The sequence below is a fragment of the Bombus impatiens genome, unplaced genomic scaffold (assembly GCF_000188095.3).
Source record: "Bombus impatiens unplaced genomic scaffold, BIMP_2.2 scf_2222, whole genome shotgun sequence".
Lineage (NCBI taxonomy): Eukaryota > Metazoa > Arthropoda > Insecta > Hymenoptera > Apidae > Bombus > Bombus impatiens.
This window is the reverse complement of record NT_178641.1, coordinates 2,960,945-2,985,230: the sequence shown is the minus strand read 5'-3', so window position 1 is coordinate 2,985,230 and position 24,286 is coordinate 2,960,945. Positions and strand designations below refer to the sequence as shown.

Below are 24,286 nucleotides of genomic sequence, written 5' to 3'. Positions count from 1 at the left end.
AAAAAAAAAAAAAAAAAAAAAAAATTTTATTGCAGGTAAATTCGATGTTTCAGAATTCGAAACTATACTTTAGGAAATCTTTGATGATAGAATAATTCAGAAAGAAATGATTGTATGGGCTGGTCGCTTTTCGAGATTCTAAATGATCACCCTTATCAGCCAGCTGATCCAATATTCGCAGATCCTGTAATGCGACATAAGAATATAGCTCGGGGAGGACATAGTCATGCGATTTTATCCAATTCGCCGAATAGTTAGGGTAGTTTAAAACGGTTTCAGGGCGCACGCCTACGGAATTCTAGATTATGTACACATACTTCGAGTCTGTTGTTCGATGATGTTCAGTCGGAGTTTTGCTTCCGTCTCGTTGATTCTTCCTTGTGACTCTGACTCGCATCTGTTCGAGGCATGTCGTCTCTGATCGTGCAATATCGAGGACATTCCTCCGTTAAACAGTTTAGATTCGAACAGGCGATTATCAATTAGAAAAATCGAAGGTGATTGCTCTGAATCGGAGAGAAGAATGTTGATGGAACGTCGAAGATTCAACAGGTACTAGAAGAGATCTAATTCGAACGTGCAGAGTGTTAATACGATTTTTTATTGCGTTAAAGATCTATTTTTTTTTTTTTTTTTTTTTTTTTGGGGACACTTTTAATAACTGCTATCGAATCTTGTAAGCTGATCCAGGATAAAATAACGTTGACCTCTTCGGGCTCGTTCTTCCTTCAACAAACTCTACTGCAATGAAGCGAAATTGAAGACCAACGGAGTGCATCAGTGCAGACGAACCTACAGATTTGCAAGCGCGCTACATGAAAGCAAACGATGAGGCGCTATCGAATTTGGAGCCGACCAGCTCGGATAAAACGGACAAGAATGAAGAACAACCTGTGGTGGACGAACCGCTAGATAACAACCCGAAACCAACGCTAGACATTGTATCAGATGCGAATATAGTTCAAGGTTATGACCCAAAAACTATTTTTTATCCTCCATTCACCAACGTATACTTTAACATCGTTTGTGTCATACAGGAACAGTTCAGCCGAGTTTAGAACTTCCACCGACGTTACACGAACGATTTATGCGAATCAAACAAATAGTGAAAGATGCCATAGCTGCGCATCACACGTTTATGGTGTACGGAAGGGCGCGAGTGATTCGCGAATGCATGTTAAGACGAGGATGGTGCGAAAAGTTCTTCAAAAAGAATACCAATGGTATTTCAGTCGTTTCGTGAATTTTTTCAATTTTGTATTTTACCTTTGGTATTACATAAGTCGACTTTCTCAGGTGAACAACATTTTAACGTGGATGCAAGTCCTGTCGTATTGTTGGCTGGTATCGGCGATTTAAGGGATCAGCAAAGCGAGCGCCTATTGATCTCTAGAATGCTCACTAATCACACCGTGGATTTTCTCTGGAACACAGGATCGGAATGGCCCGGTTGGCCAGCACAGGACAACAAAACGACGATCTTTAACAGATATTGTCGGGCAGGATTCACGTCGAAGGTACCTGAAGTGGCCTTGCCTAATTTCTTTCAGTCATGTGAAACACACTTTGTACGAGGATAATATATGCCTGTAAGAAAATCGATTGCCTTAGGTGGGTTTATGTTCAAACGTCAGACAAATGCACTGGTATTACGAGGCTGGAGTGGCGAACACACTTTTTCCACGTTGCTATAATTTATGCCAAGGCGATCAGATGCACGCTTTCGTCGAAGACTTTCGGTGAATCATAGCTATTATTTGCACAAATCTTCCTACTTTTTAACATCTTGATCTTTATTTTATTATCTATATTTCGTATAGATTCACAGCATGTCTAGGTCTGTTAAAATGGTTAGTTAGTAAGATCAACAACGAAGGTGAAAACGCAGTTAGAGCACCGACTGGCACGGTGCCCTTGAAGGCGTTAGAGTTCGCAATTAAACGATGCAGCGATTACATTAGCGCACAATCGCACGAGGATATCGACCAAGAAATCGAAAGGGTTTGGGTGCATCAATGGGATCAGTTTATCAGCTGGTACTATCAGATCGTTCATGGTCACGCTCTCTTTGTTCGAAACAATGTGCCATTTCAAGTAAGCAACTCGATTTCGATCGAATCGCTGACAAGTGAAGTCATGGGAACTATATTAATTTAGCACGGTGTGAACAGAAATTCTTCTTGGCGTCGAAGCATATCCTGAAGAAGATGAAGAAGTACTGGCCACAAATCGATATGGACGGTGTGATGAACGTGTGGATCATGAAACCGGGAAATAAAAGCCGAGGTCGAGGAATCGTTCTGCTGAATAAACTGGAAGATGTCATGGCGAAGATGAATCCATCGAATAAATCAGACACGCGCTATGTCGTACAAAAATACATTGGTAATTGCTGCTGCCTTTAAAAATTATCGATCGGTACACTTTGATCCGGATAAATGTAGTCTTGATTAACACACGTTGTTCCCTTTTTTATAGAACGGCCATTACTCATACACAGCACTAAATTTGACATCAGACAATGGTTCGTCATTACCTGCGCCCAGCCCCTAACTCTTTGGATATACAAGTAATTTGTTAGCTATAATTTATAGTACATTGTAGTTAAGTAAGTACAGGTATGCATAACTTGAAACAATTTCTGTTCCGTGTCACGTTATCTCATGCTTGTAAGTATCCGTATCGTATAATTATTGTGTGGAAAATGCATTGCAATTATCGTCAATGTACATTTGAAATAGTTCACAAAGCAGAAAGAAGCAACTTGCTAATATGCATTTAAAATTATAACTAGGTAATTCATTACTCTTAAACAAGTTATAAGAAATTACTAGTCACGAGTTCACCTTCTGCAAAACCGATCCCAGTTTACATAACCCAGTTTGCGTAAATGAGCTTCCTATTATTGTATTCATCGAGCGATATGTTCGACATGCGAATCCTACGAGCAACACGATCCATCGAAAAAGGGAATAGTAATATAGCATCCTCTTGTTCGCAGGGAAAGTTACCTGCGATTCTGCTCCCAGAAATTCAGTTTGACGGACTTCCACGAGTCGATTCATCTGTGCAATCACGCGATCCAGTGCAAGTACACGAATTGCGGCGATAGAAATGCTGCGTTGCCCTCGGACAATATGTGGGATGCTACGACCTTCAAAGAGTTTCTCAAGTATGATGCACTTCGATTCAGTCGCGTGATCAGATTGAAATTTGCAACTGACGAAACTCCAACAGATCTCAAGGACACGACAAAGCGTGGGACGATATAATCTATCCTGGGATGAAGCAAGGCCTGGTTGGCTCTTTGTTAGCTAGTCAAGAAGCTATGGACCGTCGAAAAAATAGTTTCGAACTCTATGGCGCTGATTTTATGGTTATGGATGACTTTTCCGTATGGCTGATCGAAATCAATAGTCATCCTGACATGAGTTACTCGAGCAAAGTTACGACACGCCTGTGCAGGCAAGTTCTCGAGGACACCATAAAAGGTGCTTGAAACTTTCCATTTGTTTATACGAGTGCTAGGCTTGCTTTCTTATGCTATGTGGATTTCCGCAGTGGTTATAGATTATCGAGAAGATAAAAACGTTGATACAGGAGAGTTTGAGTTGGCTTACAAACAAAGGATGCCAAGTTGTCAACCATATTTAGGCGCAGCTCTATCTCTTCAAGGGACTAGAATAACTACTTGTGGGAAGAAAGCTAATTTAAATAATCAGGAATCGAAAGTTAGTCTCGTTTCGAAGTCCCCGATGGTAGGCATCAAAAGAAAATCGAAGAATTATAAATAATTTCTTAATTTTACGAGCCTTACAGAATGCCATCCGAAAGTTAGAAATTATTTGCGATAACCATCTTTTATCAGATATTATAGAGATATTAGTACAGAAAAGAAACATGAAACTATTGATATATATTAAGCATTATTATATAACTAAAAAGTGACGCTATTGTGTATGAATTTATATTTATCCGTGGTTAAATGAAAATAATCGTAGACTTGTTTAACGAAGAAGAAATCGACTGTGCACAATCAAATCGGTCCAGTGATCGTAGATTTGATCGAAGAATTAGAAATACAGCTTGACCAAGAATTTTACGCTTACTACAAAGTGGACTCGCCTAAGTTAAGGCAAGCTCTACCAACGAGTGCACCTCCAAAGCCCTTAATAACTGCTGTGCTGATCGATAAGCAGGAATCGACCGTGAAAAGTGCACCTGTGGTTGGCCCGGTACCTAACGTTAAGTCAAAATTCCCTACATCCGTTCAGGTACGTATTACAATGATTAAATCGCGTAATTATCAGGTGGTTTTATTAAAAAAAAAAAAACGATTGTATATTAGGAAAAAATTGGCAATAATCAGAAACATATGACGCGCATGCCGAGAAAATCGCACACTTTCGCTGGACCAGATAGCAGTAAGACAGAATCATCTCCGATATCGCAGTCTTTGGTTACCAAGATTATGGCTTTTCAGAAACAATCTACAAAATTGGTTCCAAAAATAGAAAAACCTTTGAAGTCAAACAATGATAAGGTAGATGTAATTTTATAGGATTTACCGCCATATCTTATTCTGGATAATATTCTCTTTATATGCGTTAGATAATCAAGACGGTGATACGAGATGCCATTAAAAAGTACAAGAAGAATACTCCTCATCTGTCCACCATAACTCGGGAAACACCAACGTTGCCGTCTCTTCTAACTACAAACAAAGTTGGTCAAGCAGTGAACGTGAAAAATAAAAATCGTAACGTCCCAAAAAAATATCCTCGTCAAAAGAAGAATAAGATTTTATCAGACATCACGGACATGTACGCCGTTGGTTTAAGGTTAACTAAGTGATTGAAAATGTCTTTGTGATCTGCACTCGTTACTCTTCCATTGTTGATCTATCCTTAGAGTCTATATTTGAACGTATATTTGAACTGAACTGTAAATGATCAATAAAAAACTATACTACCGACCGTTAAGATCTTCCGATTTTTTACTCCCTGTAAGAAAATACCGAAACAAAATCAAATCGACTTCTTCAAATCGAAAAAAAACATGATTTGACATTAATTAACCAACATCAATGGCAACTTAAAAAAAAATCAAAATTATTAAAGTGGAACAGTCAGACAAATGGAGACCATCGTTCTCCAAAGATTCTCCTCTAAATTCGATGATTAGCTGTAAAAAAATTAAGCGATATACGTTCTTTTTGTCCATACTTGTCACGTGGAATGGAGTACGTCGACTCATCTTGGAATTCTGGAGGTACTGCAACCGCCGGCTATTCGCCTAATCAGAAAGATACCAGTCATACTCTTCTCAATGAAGATGATTTTCAATGCACATTTTTTCGACAATCCAAACGCAAAATCAAGGTACGATATATTGCGAAAGTTAACTCTTAAAAGCCATCGTTAAGTAAAAGAAATCATGTTAATGTCATGATGCATCGAATTTTAACCCGATACGTCTGTTTTTATTTCAATTAAATTTCACCTAGTCAAAAATATCATACTGTGATAATGTCATTACGGACGACTGCTATTATCAGCCACGGTGTATGAGCGTTTAGGGAAGAACAATTAACCGTTCTACACATTCCAAATCCAACAGCGACAAGAAAAACTTGAGCCCTAATGAAAAAGTATGTGAACGAGTACAGCACAGTCTGTACTGATAAAATGTTAGAAAATGTCTGGTCTTATAAAAAAGGTCTCACCTGTCCGGATTGTCTGATGAGTTCTCTCTAGTTTGCTCAGAACACAAGCTGATTGACTGTTGTCAAACATTAGTTTTTCAACTAACAGCATCCTTTACGTGTCTTCACCTGGTAAAGGTGAAGTGGTAGCAGAACTGACGCGAGGTGTTCGGTTTCGGAAACGTGCGAATATCTCACGTAGTTCGTTTAATATTATTCCGGACGGAACAATATTAAAACAAAATTCCTCGGTGCAATGAAACTTCGTGCCTTTAGAAGGCGAATCTTGTCGTTTAACTTGTCGGTCTACTGAATCACTCCAATTTTCCCTTACCAGCCAGGCACATGCCACTCGCGGTGGTCAGACGAAAATTCGATCTCGTTCAATTTGTCCGACACTTGCACCGATTCGGAAAGCGAGTTTGACGAACAAGTGCACTCAACACCGTATCTACCAACGAACTCCAGTGGCACGTACACGAACGATGATCACATTTCCAAGCCTAACGGAAAAGCACTCGATGCACCGAGAGTAACATTTAATCAAACGTTATATATTCACTCTGACAGAAGCCTGAAATCCTGTTTGCAGAAAGGATCGATGCGAAGAGAAATTGAAAACGGTTTCACACAAATCGTACGGTTAACGAAAAAGAGAAACTGCTTGAGAGAGAAAAATGATCTGAAGAATAACTATAGCACGAGATTCTGTACGTCGCGATTTCCTACGAAATGTGAGAAACAAATAGCGTTGAAAGACAAAATGTTTCTTGAAGAACGTATGAAAAATAGTAGAAACGCGCAGTCAGGTAAAATTTGAAGGAAATTTAACTTCTTTTCTTTCTATATTATCTTTGTAACGTGTTTGATATATTCCAAGGCATACGAAGTATTCTCCGTGGTACTAAGAGGTCATACGATCCCACGAATATCGCACAGGACGACAGAAGTATTTGCAAAAGAAAGAAACTGATTGAAAATAGAATCGTGAAGAATAGACGTTTGCTAAAGTCTGTAGCAGAAATGATACGTGAGATGAGTCTAGAAATTCCTCTTCGAATGGACTTCGATTCGATGCAAAGTATCAAGAATACAGTTGCAGAGACTGATCTGACGAGATTAGAAGGAGAAAAAGTACAAGCGAAAAACCTGAAAAAAATTGAGAACAGTCAAGCAATTAAGGTGGAATTGCAAAGGCCAATTTTTAAAAAGGCCAACGTGGAAAAATTGTTGGACGACTCCATGCGTGAAGCCGTGAAAAAATATAGAGCATGCAGAAATACGTGGGATAGTATAAAAAAAGAACAGTTTATAAAAGCTTAACAAAAAAAAACATTTTGTTTACTCCAAATCATGAACATAGAGCAATATCGAAGCACACTTATCGATTGTCAATATCATCATCGAATGGTGTCATTTTTGAACGAAAGTTTGTCAACTAAATTGAGATGTAGAAAGATTGACGCGACCAAAACATGTTAAAGTATAAAAATATACAAATTTGTTATTGAAAAGATTCCACGATGCGACAAAAGAATGATTATGTAACTGTTTCGCAAAACGACAAACAAATAAGTCAAAACGTAGATCTCATTACAAATTCTAACTATGGATTATCCGACATCCAAGGAGACTTTAAAATATCGAAAAACGGAAAATATAAATTGGAAGACTCGAACATTGTAAAAACTATTAAAACGCGCAAATGGCAAATTGTGTTAACCTCACCCGATTGTTCGATTAAAGAGCACTGTCAAGGTTGGCAGGTACGAAAGAGTTGAATTAAAAAGTCCAACAGAATTTTCGAGTATTACAAAACACATAAAAATATTATTTCGCAAAATTTTTTGTAAGATATATTCAAAAGATCCAAAGGAAATCGGAGAAGAATCAAAGATAATTGTAAGAGTTTCCGATTCTATAATGATTACGAACGTAGAGCCTGTAAGAACCGCGAACGTCGAGATTCTTTGCAACCGCGATGATCTCGACGATCTACTGGAAGAAGAGGAGAAAGAAAACGTAAACACATACGGCAAGATCATTCTCAGGGAATACTTGAGTCTTCTCTCCGCTGAGGATGCAAAGATCAATTTCATTCTGAAGGTTCTGACAAAGGCGGTAAACGAACATAAAATTTTCGTGATTTATGGCACCTTCCCAGTGCTAAGGAAGCCTCTAGGAAGAAGAAACTGGATAGAGAAAAGGTTCATCAGAAGAATGCTCTCAATGTCACCGGAAATCTCGGAAGGTTGCTGACAGAAATTCATTCCATTTGTTATAAAAGCGACAAATATACATACGTTCTTTATCTTTCAGCTGGCTTGGAAACGATTGAAAAATTATTACGTTATCCTGCTAATTTTATATGGTCCACTAATAAAAGAGTAGCGGTTAGAACAGAAGAAAGAACCATAATTAATAAATTCTCCGGGTGCTATTTCACATCAAAGGTTACTTATAGCAAGTGATTTTCTAATATCCATAATCTTTTTTCGTTCGGAAGGTATGAAGAAACTATTGGAAACTATGTTAAAATTATTTCAGATCGATATGTGCAATAATCTAGAAAATATTTCTTGGTTCTATGAAACTGGCGTGTCAAACGTACAATTTCCACGATGCTACAATGTTTATCAGGTTCGTATACGATTTTTCATTTTGATGGTAATAAAAACATGTCACAAGTGTACAGCCTGTGCAGATAAAGGAATTCGTGCAAGATTTTTACATCACAGCTTGCATGGGAATTCTCAAGTGGTTCTTATTCTTGGCCAGCATCGCTGGACCAAATGCTGTTTGGTCCCAAGACGGCACTGTCCCTATCAAAGCAGTTTTATTCGCTCTTGAACGTTGCGCGGAATACATAAGGTTTTAAAAAAACAAAGTAAAATACTCTCGAGGCATTTTCTATCGAATCCAAATAAATTGTAGCATCTGCGCGCACGAGGACATAGATGGACAGAGTTATAAAGACATATCAATTTCTAATTGGAATCAATTTTTATCGTGGTACGAAAGACTTTTGCATAAACGAGAAATATTGGAGAAGAATGATGGCATAGATATCGAAGTATGCAATTAATATAAAATCAAAATGATGGTAGATTATATTGAAAATTTGTTGTTAGGAACTATTACGATTCACCGCAAATATGATAAAAGAAATGATAGAGTGTCGTCCTCAGAGTCAAATTGATGGAATGCGGAATGTCTGGATTTTAAAACCAGGTGACAAGAGCTTGGGTAAAGGTATAATTCTTAAGAATTCATTGCAAGACATACTAAGCAAGATAAATCAAGCTGCTAAGGAATGCATGCAGTATGTCGTACAAAAGTACATAGGTCAGTTTTTGCTTAGTAGCAGCGGTAGCAGAAAAAAAAACAGAATAAATTAAATTAATAATTAATCACATCTAGAACGACCTCTACTCGTTTATAAAACGAAAGTTGATATTAGACAGTGGTTCTTAATAACCAGTACGCAACCTCTTACAGTCTGGATGTACAAGTATCGATCTTTTTTAACCTTTCAACAACTTGTTTTGTTTAGCAATTCTTCACAGAATTATTTGTTTTGAAGGGATATTCTGCTTCGTTTCGCGTCGAAAGATTTTACTCTCGACAATTTCCACGAATCGATTCATTTATGTAACACGACTGTGCAGTTGAAGTACAGAAAGACAATAAAGCAGAACGCACAGATACCCAGCGAACTTCACTGGAATCTTCAGAAATTCAAGGAATACTTGAAGTATGCATTTTATATCGACTCTTAAAGAAACCTCGAGCAATTACTCGATTGTCTGCCGTTTCTCAGAAATACCGACCGAGAATCAGCATGGGAGGGACTCATTAAACCAGGTATCAAGCAAAATTTAATTGGCGCACTTCTGGCATCCCAAGAAAATATGGTCAATCGAAAAAACAGTTTCCAATTATACGGCGCTGATTTTTTAATAATGGATGACCTGTCGGTCTGGTTAATCGAAATAAATACAAATCCACGATTGCATCCTCCGAGCAGTACTGTTACCGAGGAACTTTATCCAGAAATAATAGAAGATACTATTAAAGGTAATTATTGGATTTGTATTATATAGTTTTTACCTTGTGTACAGCGAATTAAACAAAACACGATTGTGTCCATTTTAAGTGGTTATAGATCGTCGTAAAAATAAAAAAGCTCCTCGTGGTAAGTTCGAGTGCATCTTCAAACAACGCAGTCCATTTTACGGGAACGTTCTAGGAAAAGGAGCGAGCCTTGGAATTCGCGGCAAGGCACTACTTTCAACAGCAAATTCACCTCGAAAACTATAAAAAAAAAAACATCAGCTTTTCATATAAAAAAGTATTCCAGTAGGATGACAAAGGACAATTAAATAAGATTTAATAAAAACGTTTATTTTACAAGTAACAATGTTTTTAGGTATACAATCCTAAATGAACAGATCTTTTTTCGATATATCAATACATATCTATACACAAATGCGCACAAGATATACTGGTTCAAGTCCAAGATATAATGTTGCATTCATATGTTTTGATGCGTACAAAATGATCCATTCAACATTGCATTTGTCTTTTCATATTCCTTACTTTAATTTTGATTAGAAAGAACATGTTTACGTCAGTTTTTCTTTATTTTTTGTTGACAAAACGAATTCTATATTAGGTTCTAAATGTATGCATATTCCATTACGATTCTCGATTTAGTATACTAGGGAAACTAGCTCTTCTGTTACTATTTCCCCGAAATAGCTTTGTGTATTATGTGTTACAAATGCACAATAATTATCTATTTACGTAGAAAATTCTTTTATGCACTTGCATAGTTACAAAATCTATTTGGTCGTATTCATAATGTGACCATCTGAAAATTTTCAACTGTTATCGAGCTTAAAAACGCGAACGCTATAAATACGATTCACGTTTCTTTAATATATCTAACTGAAATAAAATTACTCTTTGTAGAGTATAATTACGAAGAAACGACAATATATGAACTGCATTTGCAATTTGTAGAACACACCTAACTAGGCTAGACTACACCTTCGTCAAACAGATCGAGCATACCTGTACAAAATGTATACCGTTATAGTGTAGAAAAATTTACGACAAACACGTGGATGAATACAAATTCTGCCTCTATTATGTCCCTACTATAAAAAGAAATCCTTCGTCTGTATTGACATCGGTGTAGTCTCAAACAGGTAAAATCCCACCTGCATCGGGCTTCGAAATCTGGCAAGTATAGAATTAATTATTCAATTCTGATGTTCGTATTATCATCATAATTAAATAAAAAAATTCAACGTCGCTTGATTTCGATGATTTTCGCAAATATATTCGGAGCGAACTTTGGATCTTGTTGCTGCATTATATATGTACATATGTACGCGCCGCTCATGACGAATGTTCTTATGGAACATGAATAATTCCAAAATCGACAAGATGTATGAATATCACATGTAAAACTGCACGAAATGAGACAGACTCACGTAACTGGCTTTAGCGTAAAGGACAATTTAGGCCTCGAGTTGTTCTTCCCGAGGATTTTCTTCTGTTCCTCTTTAACACGCTTTTCATGTTCTTTCCTCATTTTTTGCCTTTCTTCTTCCATTAAACGTTGCTGTTCGACCATGGCCAATCTTTCTTCAGCCTATCAACAAGTACGTTCGTTTAAAATATCAGTCTACGAACGACTTAGACTACCGGATACTTACCAGTTTCTTCTGAGCTTCCTCTATTTTTCTGTTGTTCTCCTCCATGATCCTCTCTAGTTCCTCACGCTTCTTCCGCTCTTCCTCCTACAACGACAATGGGATCTATTTACACGAAGCAATGATGGTGTTGCTCACCAGCTGTTGTTACACCATTCATATCCAAAAATCATAGTGCCGCTATGCCAACAGCCTAGTGTTACACATCCTAAGAACCATTGTTTTTTATATGGGAAAAATAGTCGGGAATATATATGAAATTTCGAGGTCGGGTTTTAAAGAATTAGGATGGCTTGTTGAGACAAAAGTAACGGAGGATGTATATAAACCCAGTTCCTTCGTTTGGATTAAATGAGCTCCTCTTAGTTCCCAGCGAATGCTGTTTATTGACAGATTCCCCAGATGGAAATACGACGACTTAGGATGCCACTTGAAAGTGAAAAAACGTGAATTATGATTCTGAATCAATTCACTGTGCATGCAAAAGAACGTACAGAAAATTGCAACTCTCCTTGCTTAAACGCGACACGTTGAGTAACTTTGTTAAGTGCAGGATAAAATCTAAATGCAGTAAGTGTAAGAATATTTTATTAAAAAGACGAACAAAAAAAAGTTTGAAAAAAAGAAATAAAGAACATTTCACAAAGAATAATGATTATTGTTCATGTATCTTCGATAATGGCTGATGTGCATTTGAAAAAAAGAGATGGAAAACGTATTAAAAAAAATATTTACGAACGAGTGGTGCCATCCGCCCCGACCTGTCGAAGAATGCGTTGTGTCCCAGGTACTAATATATAGCAAATCTAAAATAATCCCTAATATTGTCTTTCCGACATATAGTGTTTAAACAAAGAATGATAATAATAATATCGGTATAAAATGAATTATGAATATATAAATTGGATAATACCTGAATGAAGCTCACGCCAGCACGTAGGGGATGCCTTCTTCATCGACAATCACTCAGCAGTGAGTAAAAAACCGGCATCTTCTGTTGGTAGTCAGTAAGGAAGGTGACCTATATAATGCTAGGTCGTGCTTTGTTGCTATGGGATTCTAATTCTGCCCTTTAAGGTCTACCTCTCCCTTTCTAATTAAATTTCTCCCAAACTTGTTCACATATTCAGTGCAAACTCAATGTGCAAAGCAATAAGGATAAAAGTATGGTCAACTTGTAATCAGGGTCGCTGTCCATTTGACCGGAACGTGCTGATTTTCCGGGGGTGAAAATAACCAATTGTGCATATACATAAAAAACATAGTAGAAGAAATCTCCTACTCGTATTTAAAGGAAAATGAAGATTCGTATTTAAAAAAATATAAGTACTTAAAGTCGAGCATGTAAATATTATTTTATTTAAGTACTTAAAATCATTGCCAATTAGATCAAATAACAGGACCCCGTCTTGTAATTCATAGAATATTGGTTATACTAAATTAAAGCTGTTAGAAGAGCTTAGAATAGCAAAGTTACGGAATAGAATAAATGTTTCTTTTCATTATCATTATCATTAAAGTCTATTAGCAATTCTATCATTTATTTTCATTATAATATGCAAACCTCTCCAAAAAAGCATTTTATCAAGAACGGTAAACTAGGTATACTATTTTCGATTTTCAGATATAGAAGTAATCATACAATATTATTCATCTTATATTTTAAGAAGATTCTATGATTATTAAAAGAAAAAATAGAATATTCTCGTACGTGAGAAGAGATATCTATTAAAAAGGATGAAATCTAATTCGCAATTTTTATTTCTATAAATATAAGAATATCATTGTTATTGTACCGCCAAAATAAAGTTAAAAACAATTATGCAATCATATTCTTAAAGATAAAATTTGATGAGATTTTTCATAAAAAAGTTTAAACAATTCTTTAAATCTACTGTTTCACTGACAGCAAAAACTGTTCAGGGAAAAACATCACTTTCCTATAGTTTCATAGAAAAATAACTTTATTTCAAACTTACGATTCTTTTTTTCTGCTTAGCAAGTTACAAAGTTTGGGATCACTAACTTTAAGTAATTGGATGCTTCTTTCTATACTCTTTAAGAGATTAAACGATGCGATTATGTGGACATTCAGACACGCGGATATAAACTAGATCAATAAGTAATTAGGTCTGCTAGATTGTCAGGTACAACGATTGTAAAAGTGGCGAGAAAAAACGCAGCTAGTGCATTCGAACGCAACTTCTTCAATAGTAGATACGACTGGCAATCGAAATATTGTGTGATGAAAGGTATTAATGTTGTACAAATATATAAATATATACATGGTAGAAATACAATATTCTGTTCATAAATATCCGATACATGCGCCTATAATAGCAAAATTCTTTCCACAAAAGAAAGTATACATTCCCAACAACGCGACCTCAGTGGATGCTGGGAAGTCGAAGCAATGTGGCTTTTTAATAATAATTTTTCTCATAGTTATCAACCACAATGCTTCAAGCCCAAACGCTGTGATCGCGAAATAGAGGCATAATATAGCGCTACAATCACACATGTTAGTTTCACCATAGATATGTTCAATTAGTAACATTTATATAATTTTTGGTATATCCAATTAGAATTTTCTAATTCTTTTTTACGTCAATACACGCAAACATATAGTACCCTAATCTCTCTTTATAGTTTTCAAAAACATTTAAATTAAATTGCATCTTACCAGTCAAGCTATTCAATTATAAAATACATTTCCTCTATTATATATTTAATTCGTATTATAGTCCTGCATTTACCAAAATATATCATCTAGTTATGTATAAAAATAATGCAAGGATAGAGCACCAGACTTATTTCCTGTTGATCGAAACAGCGCTTGGGCTAACACTGGCCAATGTTTCTCTGGATTGGTCTTACCTCTCTTCGTTTCTCCTCCTCACGAAGCTTTGCTTGTCTCCATTCCATTTCCTCCATCATTTGACGCTCCATAGCCCTTTTAGCTTCTTCTACTCTCCTTTGTACTTCAGCTTCTATTTCCTCCTTACGCTTTTCTAGCTCTTCCTCCACCCTCTTCTGCACTAGTTCTTCTATTCGCTTTGCAGCTTCTTCTTCAACCATTTTTTGCTCTACTTCACGCTGCCTTCTGTAAGCACAGAAATATTTTGTTGTTCTAATGCTACAGGAGTAGCACACACTTTCCAAATATGTTTACTTCTTTACCAAATTTACTTCAACAATCTATAAATATAACCGTATAAAATGTATTTATTTGATTTAATCAAATACTTTAGTTAATAAAGCATAAAAATATATTTAGAATACTAGTACATAATATTGTATGTGTAAAGTGTGTGTGTGTTCATATTTACGTAATTCTAAAATATATAGTATCTATTAAAATATCTGAGACTTATGTATATACATATATGAGATAATTGACCCACCACCATGAGATAGTTATACAATCTTACCCAACTGCACTTGCGGTGAAGATTTTGTTCGATAATTCTTTCTTTTTCCTGACAACATAATTATAAATAAAAAAAACGTATACCAATAAAATCAAAATATATAAAAAAATTTTTTTATTAATTAAAAATTAAGTAAAAAGCATTAAAATTTTTTTATATTTTGTCTATTATACAAAGACTAAAAAATATGGAAAAATATGGAATATAATCCTTAGGCATAAGTACCTTAACATCAAGTGCATATGGAAATAATAAAATAATCTAATATGTTATCCTCTATAATATCATAATATTTTGTTTAAAACAAAAATATTACAGATAACTATTGTTAGTCAAGGCATATTTATTAAATAGAAGCAAGTAAATCAAACAAAATAATAATCAGTCTAAAATAGTTAATTACCTTTGACGTTCCATTTCTGCCAGCCTCTCTACCTCATCCATTTTGCGATCCCTGTCTCTGTATGAACGTTTCTTATGACTGACAATGTGTACATCATCCGAAGCATCTGAGCCTGAACTAGAGGATGCAGAATGGGATCGTTTCCTGTGTGCATAAATAAATGCGTTCAAATTTTATAGAAACAGCAAGATAAATGGGCTTGAAACCCATCTACTAAATAGCAACATTTATTAATAGAATGTTGGTAACAACGTAATAAGATATATACAACGATAGAAGACATAAATCTTTAATCAGACGTAACATATATTTCTTCTATCGAATGTGTGTATAGCAAAATGGCGGAAAACTCAATAGAACGAAACGATTCCAATATGCATATATTCGATAACAAAGTAAAATATATTACCTTGATTTAGAACTACGTTCTTTTGGCTTGTCGGAGTACTTGTTGTTCGAATGCTTCTCACGTGATTTTGAGCGTTTCCTTGAATGCTTACTCTTATGACGCCGTCTACTAGGAGATTTTGTTCTGGATCTAGAGCGGCCCATTTCGATGAGCTTAACTGTCTTTTCCGAATAATTATTTGAAAAACTACGAATATACTAATCACTAAGAATGTAGCTATACATGAAAATAACCGAACACTACGCGAATATCGCAACAGAATAACAAACCAATCACTGATAACATGTACACCGCACAACTCACTTATGCCGAAGCTCTGGCCGCCATGATTAACTTAGTTTTCAAGATGGAGTATAATATCGAAATAGATTGCGCCATCTTTTCGAGGAGCTCAAGACGAAATTTCAAAGACAGATATGGTGTAGGGAACAATAGATAGTCAGCGAAAAAGGAAACGAGGGAAGCAACTGACCATAGTAGCTTTAACAAAATTATATTTGAGTGTTATATGGGTGCACGCACGAAAAAGACTATTTAAGAAAAAAAAATTGTTTTCCTTTATTTCTGTATCTATCTGTATAGATCTGTCTTTCAATTTTCGTTTTCAGCTTCTCCGCAAGTAGGCGCAATCTATCGGTATAACTACAATATAATTTTACGAAGTACACATAATCTCCGTCACAGATTTCTTGCAACAAAATTTTAAGTAATATATAACTCATACAAACTATACTTCTTATACATTTTCACATCATTTTAACTTTCGTATTTATTTATTTATCATTTTTATTACTCAACAGAATACTACAAATTACATATCTTAAATTCTTACATTCAAATTTTGCGCCAAAATTCCATTCGTATTCCGCCAATCAGAGTACAGAACTAGGATTGTAATTTCTACAATTTCTAACTATAATTTCTCGTAATATATAGAGTAAAGTATGTACATAAATGTCTATGCGTGTGTCGTTTAGTTACAAGCAACCACAACCAGGGAAAGGGAGTGGTGTAACACAAAATACTTAAGATCGGTTAAGAAAGGTTAAACTGAAAATGGGATAGCATGGTATAAGTATGACATGACAGAAAGTAACCCAATGAAATGAACGATTCTGGAATGTGATTGGTTCGCGCGTGTTCCTAAATGCCGCGGCGTTCATTGGCAATGGCACCCGTTCACAGCTGTGTCGGCTGCGCGCGCATCTCATTCGGCTAGTTCCGCGACAGCAAAAATCAAGATGGCGCTCCTCTGTTTGCGGATAGTTCTACGACGGATATAAATACGTGAAAAAAAAACAGTGCAAGAAACGGTTACGAGTTATCGAATACATCGTGACGATTCGTATATAGGTATTATAGAGTGACAGTCGGTTGGGTAACGCGTCGCGATAATTGTAAAGCACGGTTAGCCGGGTAAGCCGCCTGCGGTATTTGGAAGATTGGCGGAAGGTGCTGTCGGTGCCCACCTGAGGAATGCCAGATTATCCTCGGTGCAGCAACTCGTTTGGCAGGGAGATGGTAATCGCGTGACGGATCGCGTGTAAGTCGATCGAAAGTGTTTTGGTAGGTGGTCCCCCGGAAAGGTGTACGGTCGTGTTTGTTCCGTGACGTATGTGTGTCGCGGAGGGCTGTAAGACAGGTCGGTCGCGAGTGTCGTCGTCGTCACCGTCGTCGCCGTCGTCGCTATCGTCGTCGTGGTCCGACTCGTGTTCGTGTCTAGTGTGCCGCGAGTGGCGTTTTTCGCGGCTTCGATGTGCTCTCGTCCTCCCCTGGATTTCTGGACAGGCGAGATCAGCTGCTGCTGGAACAACTAGTCCGGCGGCTCTGGGAGACGATCCTCATCTACAGGAGCGGTGGGGCAAGGAGGTACCGGAAGCAGCCGCGAGTCCGGAAGCATAACGAAGAAGATGGCCTTCAACGAGGTAAGTTTCATTTCTGTATGACGTTATATGTATATCTTCTATCTTCCTATTTCGCTCGGTCGTTCGATTCCGTGGGCTGACCTCGCGACCCCCAAACGCCAATTCTAACCTAACCTCCGTTCCTGCGCACAGCTGGCATGTTATCAACTCTATCCCCTTCCTCTCTCTTGCATCTCTTCATTCTCATCCTTTCGTTCTCTTTCTAACCTTCTTCTCCTTCGTTTCTCTCGGGCACCATGCCCGCCGCTTTTGTACTCCGTTCTACTGTTAAACGATCACGAGATGGATCAAAATCCCCACAATCCGGTTATCCTTTATAGTAACGTTACGATACACGTTTTTGGTAATCCTTTCGATTGGTCGACCCTGTACTTTGTACGTGCTACCAAAAATACAGTTAACGTGTTCTTTTATTTAAATTTAATTCTACCAACTACTACCATTTTCACATTAATACATTTCCGTGACTCGTAAGAAAAGTTAATATGTCGTAATTTCTGATGTTTTTACGTGTTTGTGGATAATGTTTCTTGGAAAATACGTATTATAAAAAAATACTACGTGATATTTATACCATCTAATTCAGAGTAGCCAAAATATGCATTTCTATGATAAACAATATCGATAATTGTGTATCGTAAAAAAATTTTCTCACGAAGATTGCATTATTAATTTAACGTTTGATAGACAATTACATCATAGTATAGTCTAGATACGAAAGAGAATTTGTTACTTACGTTCACATTTTGACTTTGATGACATTGTATCACCGATTGTTTACGCCGTAACATTTCTTCCTAACGATATTGCGTAATCATACCCATAAAGAAACACGGGTTTTCACAACAGAGAAGGAAAATAAAAAGTGTTTCAATGTACCTGATTCTTGTGTAAGATGATACATCAGAACGGCGCATATTTCCGAGCCGCAACAGAGTGGCGATATCGTTAACAAAAGTACTATTGTAGACCGGTAAAATAAAAATGTATTTACACATATGGTAAATAGAGTGTTATCTATTCGATAATCTGATCGAACAGCTTAAGATTATTTTTCGCCGACCTCCTATCGTTTTTGGTGACGCATGGTTGCAATCGTGTAAGCTTTTTATCACGTGCTACTATTTATTTTTGCTGACTGTTCGGTGAACGAAAAGAGCGCTGACCAGTAATTAATATACCACGATCTAATTTCATCGACATAGTCGTACCGTGCAATACGAAGCGGAGAAAACTTATACTGTAATCTGTAACCATAGGCGTGATTGCTGATTTTTTTTAATTAACACGTTGCAATGTGGCATTATACTTCCGTGTCACGATTTCCGGTGAATACTAACACTCTCAAGGCGTAATTTTTTATCTTTTTATTAAAATTAAAGAATTTTTATCGTAGAACGAATTGATGCACAAATTGTAGTTTATTCGTAAATTAAATTTTTGTAAGAAAGAAACAGTTTACAATACAAAAGATATTCAATACATTTTCTATAAAATATATATTTTATATTAGATATTATACTTTTTGTATTAATTAAAATCAATGGCTGAAGTAACCAAACACATGTAAGTGTACCTATTAAGTTCTCAAACTAAAATTTTTAAAACCTGATGCTTCTAATGCAATTTTTTCTATTATTCTTCAGTTTCGTTTTATTAGAGCCATAGAATTTCTTTGGCTTCCGTGGTACCACGAATTTAGGTCAACGGTGTAATTTAACGGATAACTAAAGATAATCGATCATTTAATGGCATCTTTTGAGAAAAGTGGGGGAAGAACAGCGTTTTTATAATATATAACATATTTTGCCTGTGCCATTGACGCATGTTGCTACAGCATTGCGTATACATATACGCTTACGTACACACGCGAAGGTTGCGCGTGGATCATTCAACCGTCCCACGTGCGCTCTTTAAATGAGAAATTAATTAATGAAAGGACGCATCAGCGTTTACCATTAATCTTCATACGCTACGACGCGTATTATTTGTTACGATTTCCTACTATTCAGTCCGCAATCTTTATTTTCATTATTGCTCTGCAACAATTAACTTTACTGAAAGCTACGTTACTTTTTATCCGTTAAAACAAATCTATTCATTGTTTTTTACGCTACTTCGAGTCACGTTAACGTACCACGTCAGAAGTTCACGGTCGATTCATTGAAAATTAAATACAATCGTCATCATAGCTGCGATCGATTATACGAAAGGACATCAACCGAGGTGTACAAGTCACTGTACACAAAAAAGAGGTGAAGGTGGTAGTCCTTACGAGCACAGCACAGCACAGCACCTGCTATACCGGGTCATATCGATCGAGATGGAATATACAAGTAGTCAGAGTGGGATTCCACCGTTGTTCTCCCTTCTATGGCACCCACTCGTTTGTCGACGATCATATGGCTTCTTTTTCCCATCTCGAGCCTTCGTGTTCTTTACGCCTTCACGATAACATGTCTATCCATTTTCCGACCAATCCTACGTTTGATTTTTGTTTCTCTGCCCTTTTAAGTCTTTGTGCATCTTGTCGACTCGTAATACGTTTTTAACACTGTGTAGACAAGGCTGATTCGTTCACGACCTCGTCGAAATTTCACTCGAGAATTTCATCGAAGCGAATTCTTATTTTCAAAATTCTGCCACGCTATAAATTTGATGCAATATCGTGAAATTGTAGGAACTGCAAGATAGAAGTCTATGTCTACAGCCTACAGTTTGTCACGTATCAATTCATCGATATTATTACGATATCGCATATGAATAATCAATAATAAGTAGAACCATAACGAATCAGATAGCTTGGATTTCACAGCGAATTTCTATTTTTCCTTCAAACTTTCTTAAACATTTGATTGTATACGGCGTAGCAGAGACTTCGATAAATATTCCGGAGCTTTTTCAGATATGTTGAAAGTCTAGAAGAGCAACAAAATTAAATATTCATAGATGAAAATTGAAGGAATTCGCTAAGCTATATAATTAACAAATTAAACACGAACGACCCAGGTTTCCCAAGTAAAATGTGAAAATATACTTGCGTACGTAACGTTAATTCCTGACTATGTTCACACGGAAAAGTTGCCCCACAAACTTTTTAGAGCTTCTCGAATAAATCACGGCGGAAGCAAATGCTGTCGACTGTCGAAATACAACACCTAGATTTCCAACATATTTATAATATTCGTATGTACCTAGTTATTAGTCGACCTAAAAGTTAATTATCAAACGAGACAGTTTCTGCTCGATACTGATTAATAGTCTGGAAAAATGGGCTACAAGTTTGCAAGAAAATCTCATTTGCTGTAACGATTACGTGGCTTAACGTTACGAAAACAAGGAACTCGTTGCTCGCGGAACGATAGCACCATATGTATCTACGCGCACACACATATGTATATAGCTGGTTTGTTATCGACGTCGTTGTTCTTATCGTATTCCGGAAAGTCTAGCTTGCACCTCGGTTAGTCGAGACGCGCATAAACAAACGTACAAACGTGTACATGTATACGCGCATAGATATCGCTGCATTGCTCCATGTGGAGTTTATCGACGCGGCAATTTCAGAAGTGTACACGTATACAGGGTGCCTCAGTAATCATGCTACAATCGAGAAGACGCAGATTCTACGCGAAAATATAAATGAGAAATATACAATAAAATTTTCTTCGCTGTCGAGAAAATCGAGTTTGAAAATTTGTTAAAGATACCGTGAACTTGGCTAATTGGTGGACAGATATGAGTAAACAATTAACAAGAAGTTATTCCGTGCGTAGAAACGAGTAAAAAAATGTAAAATAACATCATTCCATTTAAGGCTTTCGTTTTCGAGAAAATAAAGTTTCAGCATCTTTGGTTAAGAATTGGTTTGACGTACACGTACATACGTACTCGATAAACTTGCAAATTTCATTTTCTCGATAACGAACGTTATGTGAAAAATCTTATTCCGTATTCTCGACATATTTTTTCCGCATAGAATCCCCACTTTGTCGATTGTACTATGATTACCGGTACACCCTGTACACCCCGTTTGCCACACGTATGTACACGATTGTACCGTTATAACGTGGGCGGCTGAAGTTTCGACGATCTCTTATTTTTTCCATTCGGTCTGTTTGAGAGATCAGAGGCGTGGGTAGGAAAGCAGGTTACATTAAAAAATCGTTGGTTTTGATATCGGGCGGCGATCGACGAATCTATCTCGGCGGATCTTTATTATTTTGAAACATTGATATCGCGTTAAGATCGCGTACTCGTGAGAACGTGGGCACGTATATGTTTTTTAATTAACGCCGGGATTCGTGGGTGTCAAGGATACCGGGGAGGCCAGGCGAATAATTTGTCGAGAATGTTGACACGATTCGCGGAGAAGTACGAAAGGGTCGCGTACAGCGCGAATACTTGTGAAATTCATTTCTATAATGGAGGTATCAACATAGACGAAGATAGTCGTTGGTATCGCTTACGTTACACAATAGACATTGTTTGATCGTGGCCTCGATGCAGCCTGGCTGCATATCTGTTCCTGTGGCGCGCGCGTATATAAAGTACACGCTGACAAATGCGTACCAGATTCACCGATGTTTCGAACGAAACCGTGGGCGAGCATCATAGGCAACGAAGAATTGAACTATGGAAATTGACAAAGGCGGGTACATCCGTGATTAAAGCTGACGCTTGTGCACGGACAATGCACCATTGTGCTCCGTTTCCAGGTGTAATCTCTACTTCCTGGTAAATTAAAATCTGTCGTCGCTGCTTCCTATGCTGCACGGCTGTTTTCGCAATTCCTTGAGGGACTGCGACGTTACGCGACAGAGAGGAACACTGTGTCGATCTTGATCGAACAGTATACGCGAAGAACATGGAGATAACGAAGCAACCTACGGACGCGGCTTATGAGCGCGAACGACGCAACAAGAATCATAAGGAATCGAGGCTGGCGACGAAAAATTGCAATTCACGTTATAAAATTGAAATTTATTGCCCTTCGCGAGTCGCTGTTCGCCGCTTTTGTGAATCTAAATCGTCGCGTCGTGACCACTGTCGTAAAGGTAAAAAGAGATAGGTACGATTGTATGGATTTTACTAGCCGTGCCTGCGCCGTGCCACGGTGCTTGGCTGTTTTCCATTTTATTTTCGATAAAATATGCATGGTAAAAAGGAAGAGAGCGTTCCTTGTGTCGCGCGAATACGCATTGCAAAACGCCGTTAAAAATTGGCACCGCTGCCAAGCCGAAACCAGTCGTAATCGCTGAATAATGGCGATCCCATTATTTTGCCTGCACGATAAAACATTAGACAACCGCGAGTAACCTTTGCCACCCGATATTTAAACAAGCCATAGGAGAATATAACTCTTTGTTCGAAGGGAAATATTCCGCTATATAACACAGTGGCTACGAAAAGTATTCGCATATGACCATAAGTTGCACATTTCATTTTCATAGTATCGAATTTTTGTAGTCGTGAAAGTACCGCTAAACGATATAAAATTTGAAGTACCTGCATCTAATTAATCAGGTAGTATATACACATGCTGTAATAAATACAGAGGGGTGGCAATATTTTCGCTATCCACTGTAACTAACATAAAATATAACCGACAAAAGTAAACGACACAATTTAACGCTCTTGTACATTAAACTCATACAAAAAGGGAAACAACGTCCAGTTTCCGTACCAACGCAGCGACACAGACAACCCCGCCAGAGATCGTATTCACGCTATCCCACAACAAGTGTTACCATAATTCCAACTTTCTGCGGACAACCTCGCTCCGAAATACAACGGTTCCTTAATTATCCGTTTTCTGTGTCCGCGTTGTAAAGCAGAGGAAAATCGTATTCGGCCCGGGTATTGTCTCTGGAAAGCACGCTGATACCATGCTTGCCGAAGGGCAAGGTGCTCGTCGAGCATTCCCCCCAGGTATCGTATTTTCCGTAAAACTTTCGGATTGGAACAAGGCGCGCGGGAATTAATCGTGGCGGTGCATTTGGTGGGTTTCGCTCGCCCGTAAACGTCAGCAACGTGTTGCCCCTCGTAAAGCGAGTAATAGCTTCGTGCTCGTCCACCCTTCGTACACTGTATTGCGCCGGTGTGCGTTCATCTATGTTTGCACTCTGCACCTTTGTGTATGTGTATTTACATGCGTGCAGCCCTGAGCGAGACGGCTTGTACCGGTGCACCTATATGCATCCGTCTACATGTTCGTGTGCTCGGTACTTCAGCACCGCATAGGTGATAACGTCGAGTCGAGTGCTCAAACAGACGGTGTACAGGGTGTTGCTGCCATATAGGAGCGCAAAGCCGTATACTTAAGGTTTTAGGTTAACAACTTTTTAACATACGAAACACATCGTGTAATGAAAAGTGGGTTAGGTTACCCGGAAAAATGTAGTTGATGGAAGTCGAAATAGATTTTACGAGAATTGAACGTTTCGTTGTCCGCAACTATACGAGTCTTTTTTCAAAAAATATTTAGATGCTACGAATTCTTCGTACAACCTACTATGTACTTGTTAGATGTGATCCCTCATAACGATCATGAAATAACAAAAATAGAATTCAGTCTTGGTATACTGATTAAGGATGAAACAAAAGTCTGTTCTGTCTTCGATGTTGGTTTATGAGGTTCGTAAAACCATAGACGATTAGATAATGGTAATGGTAACAGGGTAGTTCTAAC

General features: G+C 37.4%; 4 protein-coding genes and 1 long non-coding RNA gene across 11 annotated transcripts in view; 3 read left to right on the top strand and 2 right to left on the bottom strand.

The window, feature by feature from the left end:
• LOC117152465 overlaps positions 1–1,764 on the bottom strand; it is a 2,726-nt gene extending 962 nt beyond the window's left edge. Inside the window, exons 1-2 of the long non-coding RNA XR_004462853.1 lie at positions 1,676–1,764; positions 318–1,587 (exon numbers count right to left, since the gene is read on the bottom strand). This is a non-coding gene — a long non-coding RNA (uncharacterized LOC117152465). The remainder of the gene's footprint in view (positions 1–317; positions 1,588–1,675) is intronic.
• On the top strand, positions 790–5,282 carry LOC100747665 (tubulin glycylase 3A-like). 2 transcript variants are annotated; one of them, XM_033324388.1, is made up of 13 exons: positions 790–966; positions 1,038–1,223; positions 1,297–1,517; positions 1,612–1,739; positions 1,821–2,094; positions 2,172–2,385; positions 2,479–2,569; positions 3,002–3,172; positions 3,238–3,491; positions 3,562–3,758; positions 4,002–4,274; positions 4,349–4,543; positions 4,621–5,282. In XM_033324388.1, exons 1-13 carry the CDS (start codon positions 816–818, stop codon positions 4,852–4,854), a joined length of 2,589 nt encoding a protein of 862 aa, XP_033180279.1. In that variant the 5' UTR covers positions 790–815; the 3' UTR covers positions 4,855–5,282. The 2 variants fall into 2 exon arrangements, with proteins under 2 accessions (XP_033180279.1, XP_033180278.1); XM_033324387.1 differs by having other exon boundaries at positions 816–966; positions 4,612–5,282.
• Positions 5,283–6,038: 756 nt separating this feature from the next.
• On the top strand, positions 6,039–10,804 carry LOC105681818 (tubulin glycylase 3A-like). Of its 2 annotated transcripts, XM_033324389.1 has the most exons (12): positions 6,039–6,513; positions 6,585–7,470; positions 7,559–7,955; positions 8,024–8,157; positions 8,252–8,344; positions 8,400–8,575; positions 8,639–8,777; positions 8,836–9,049; positions 9,125–9,215; positions 9,288–9,458; positions 9,525–9,781; positions 9,861–10,804. In XM_033324389.1, exons 2-12 carry the CDS (start codon positions 7,228–7,230, stop codon positions 10,022–10,024), a joined length of 2,079 nt encoding a protein of 692 aa, XP_033180280.1. In that variant the 5' UTR covers positions 6,039–6,513; positions 6,585–7,227; the 3' UTR covers positions 10,025–10,804. The 2 variants fall into 2 exon arrangements, with proteins under 2 accessions (XP_033180280.1, XP_024227738.2); XM_024371970.2 differs by having other exon boundaries at positions 6,039–7,470.
• On the bottom strand, positions 10,088–16,192 carry LOC100741562 (UPF0430 protein CG31712). 4 transcript variants are annotated; one of them, XM_024371978.2, is made up of 6 exons: positions 15,671–16,192; positions 15,262–15,318; positions 14,859–14,906; positions 14,305–14,530; positions 11,431–11,514; positions 10,088–11,366 (listed from the first exon to the last, which is right to left on the bottom strand). In XM_024371978.2, exons 1-6 carry the CDS (start codon positions 15,811–15,813, stop codon positions 11,202–11,204), a joined length of 723 nt encoding a protein of 240 aa, XP_024227746.1. In that variant the 5' UTR covers positions 15,814–16,192; the 3' UTR covers positions 10,088–11,201. The 4 variants fall into 4 exon arrangements, with proteins under 4 accessions (XP_024227746.1, XP_024227744.1, XP_024227747.1 ...); XM_024371976.2 differs by having other exon boundaries at positions 15,262–15,405; positions 15,671–16,186; XM_024371979.2 differs by lacking the exon at positions 14,859–14,906 and having other exon boundaries at positions 15,671–16,189.
• A 697-nt stretch (positions 16,193–16,889) lies between these two features.
• Positions 16,890–24,286, top strand: part of LOC100741363 (serine/threonine-protein kinase 25) — a 116,486-nt gene continuing 109,089 nt past the window's right edge. The window contains exon 1 of one of the 2 annotated variants that reach the window (XM_012393072.3): positions 16,890–17,595. Coding sequence is in view for 1 of the 2 variants with exons in the window: in XM_003494400.4 (XP_003494448.1) it covers positions 17,581–17,595 (15 nt within the window). In the remaining variant the exon portion in view is untranslated. The remainder of the gene's footprint in view (positions 17,596–24,286) is intronic. The other variant, XM_003494400.4, reaches the window with a different exon arrangement.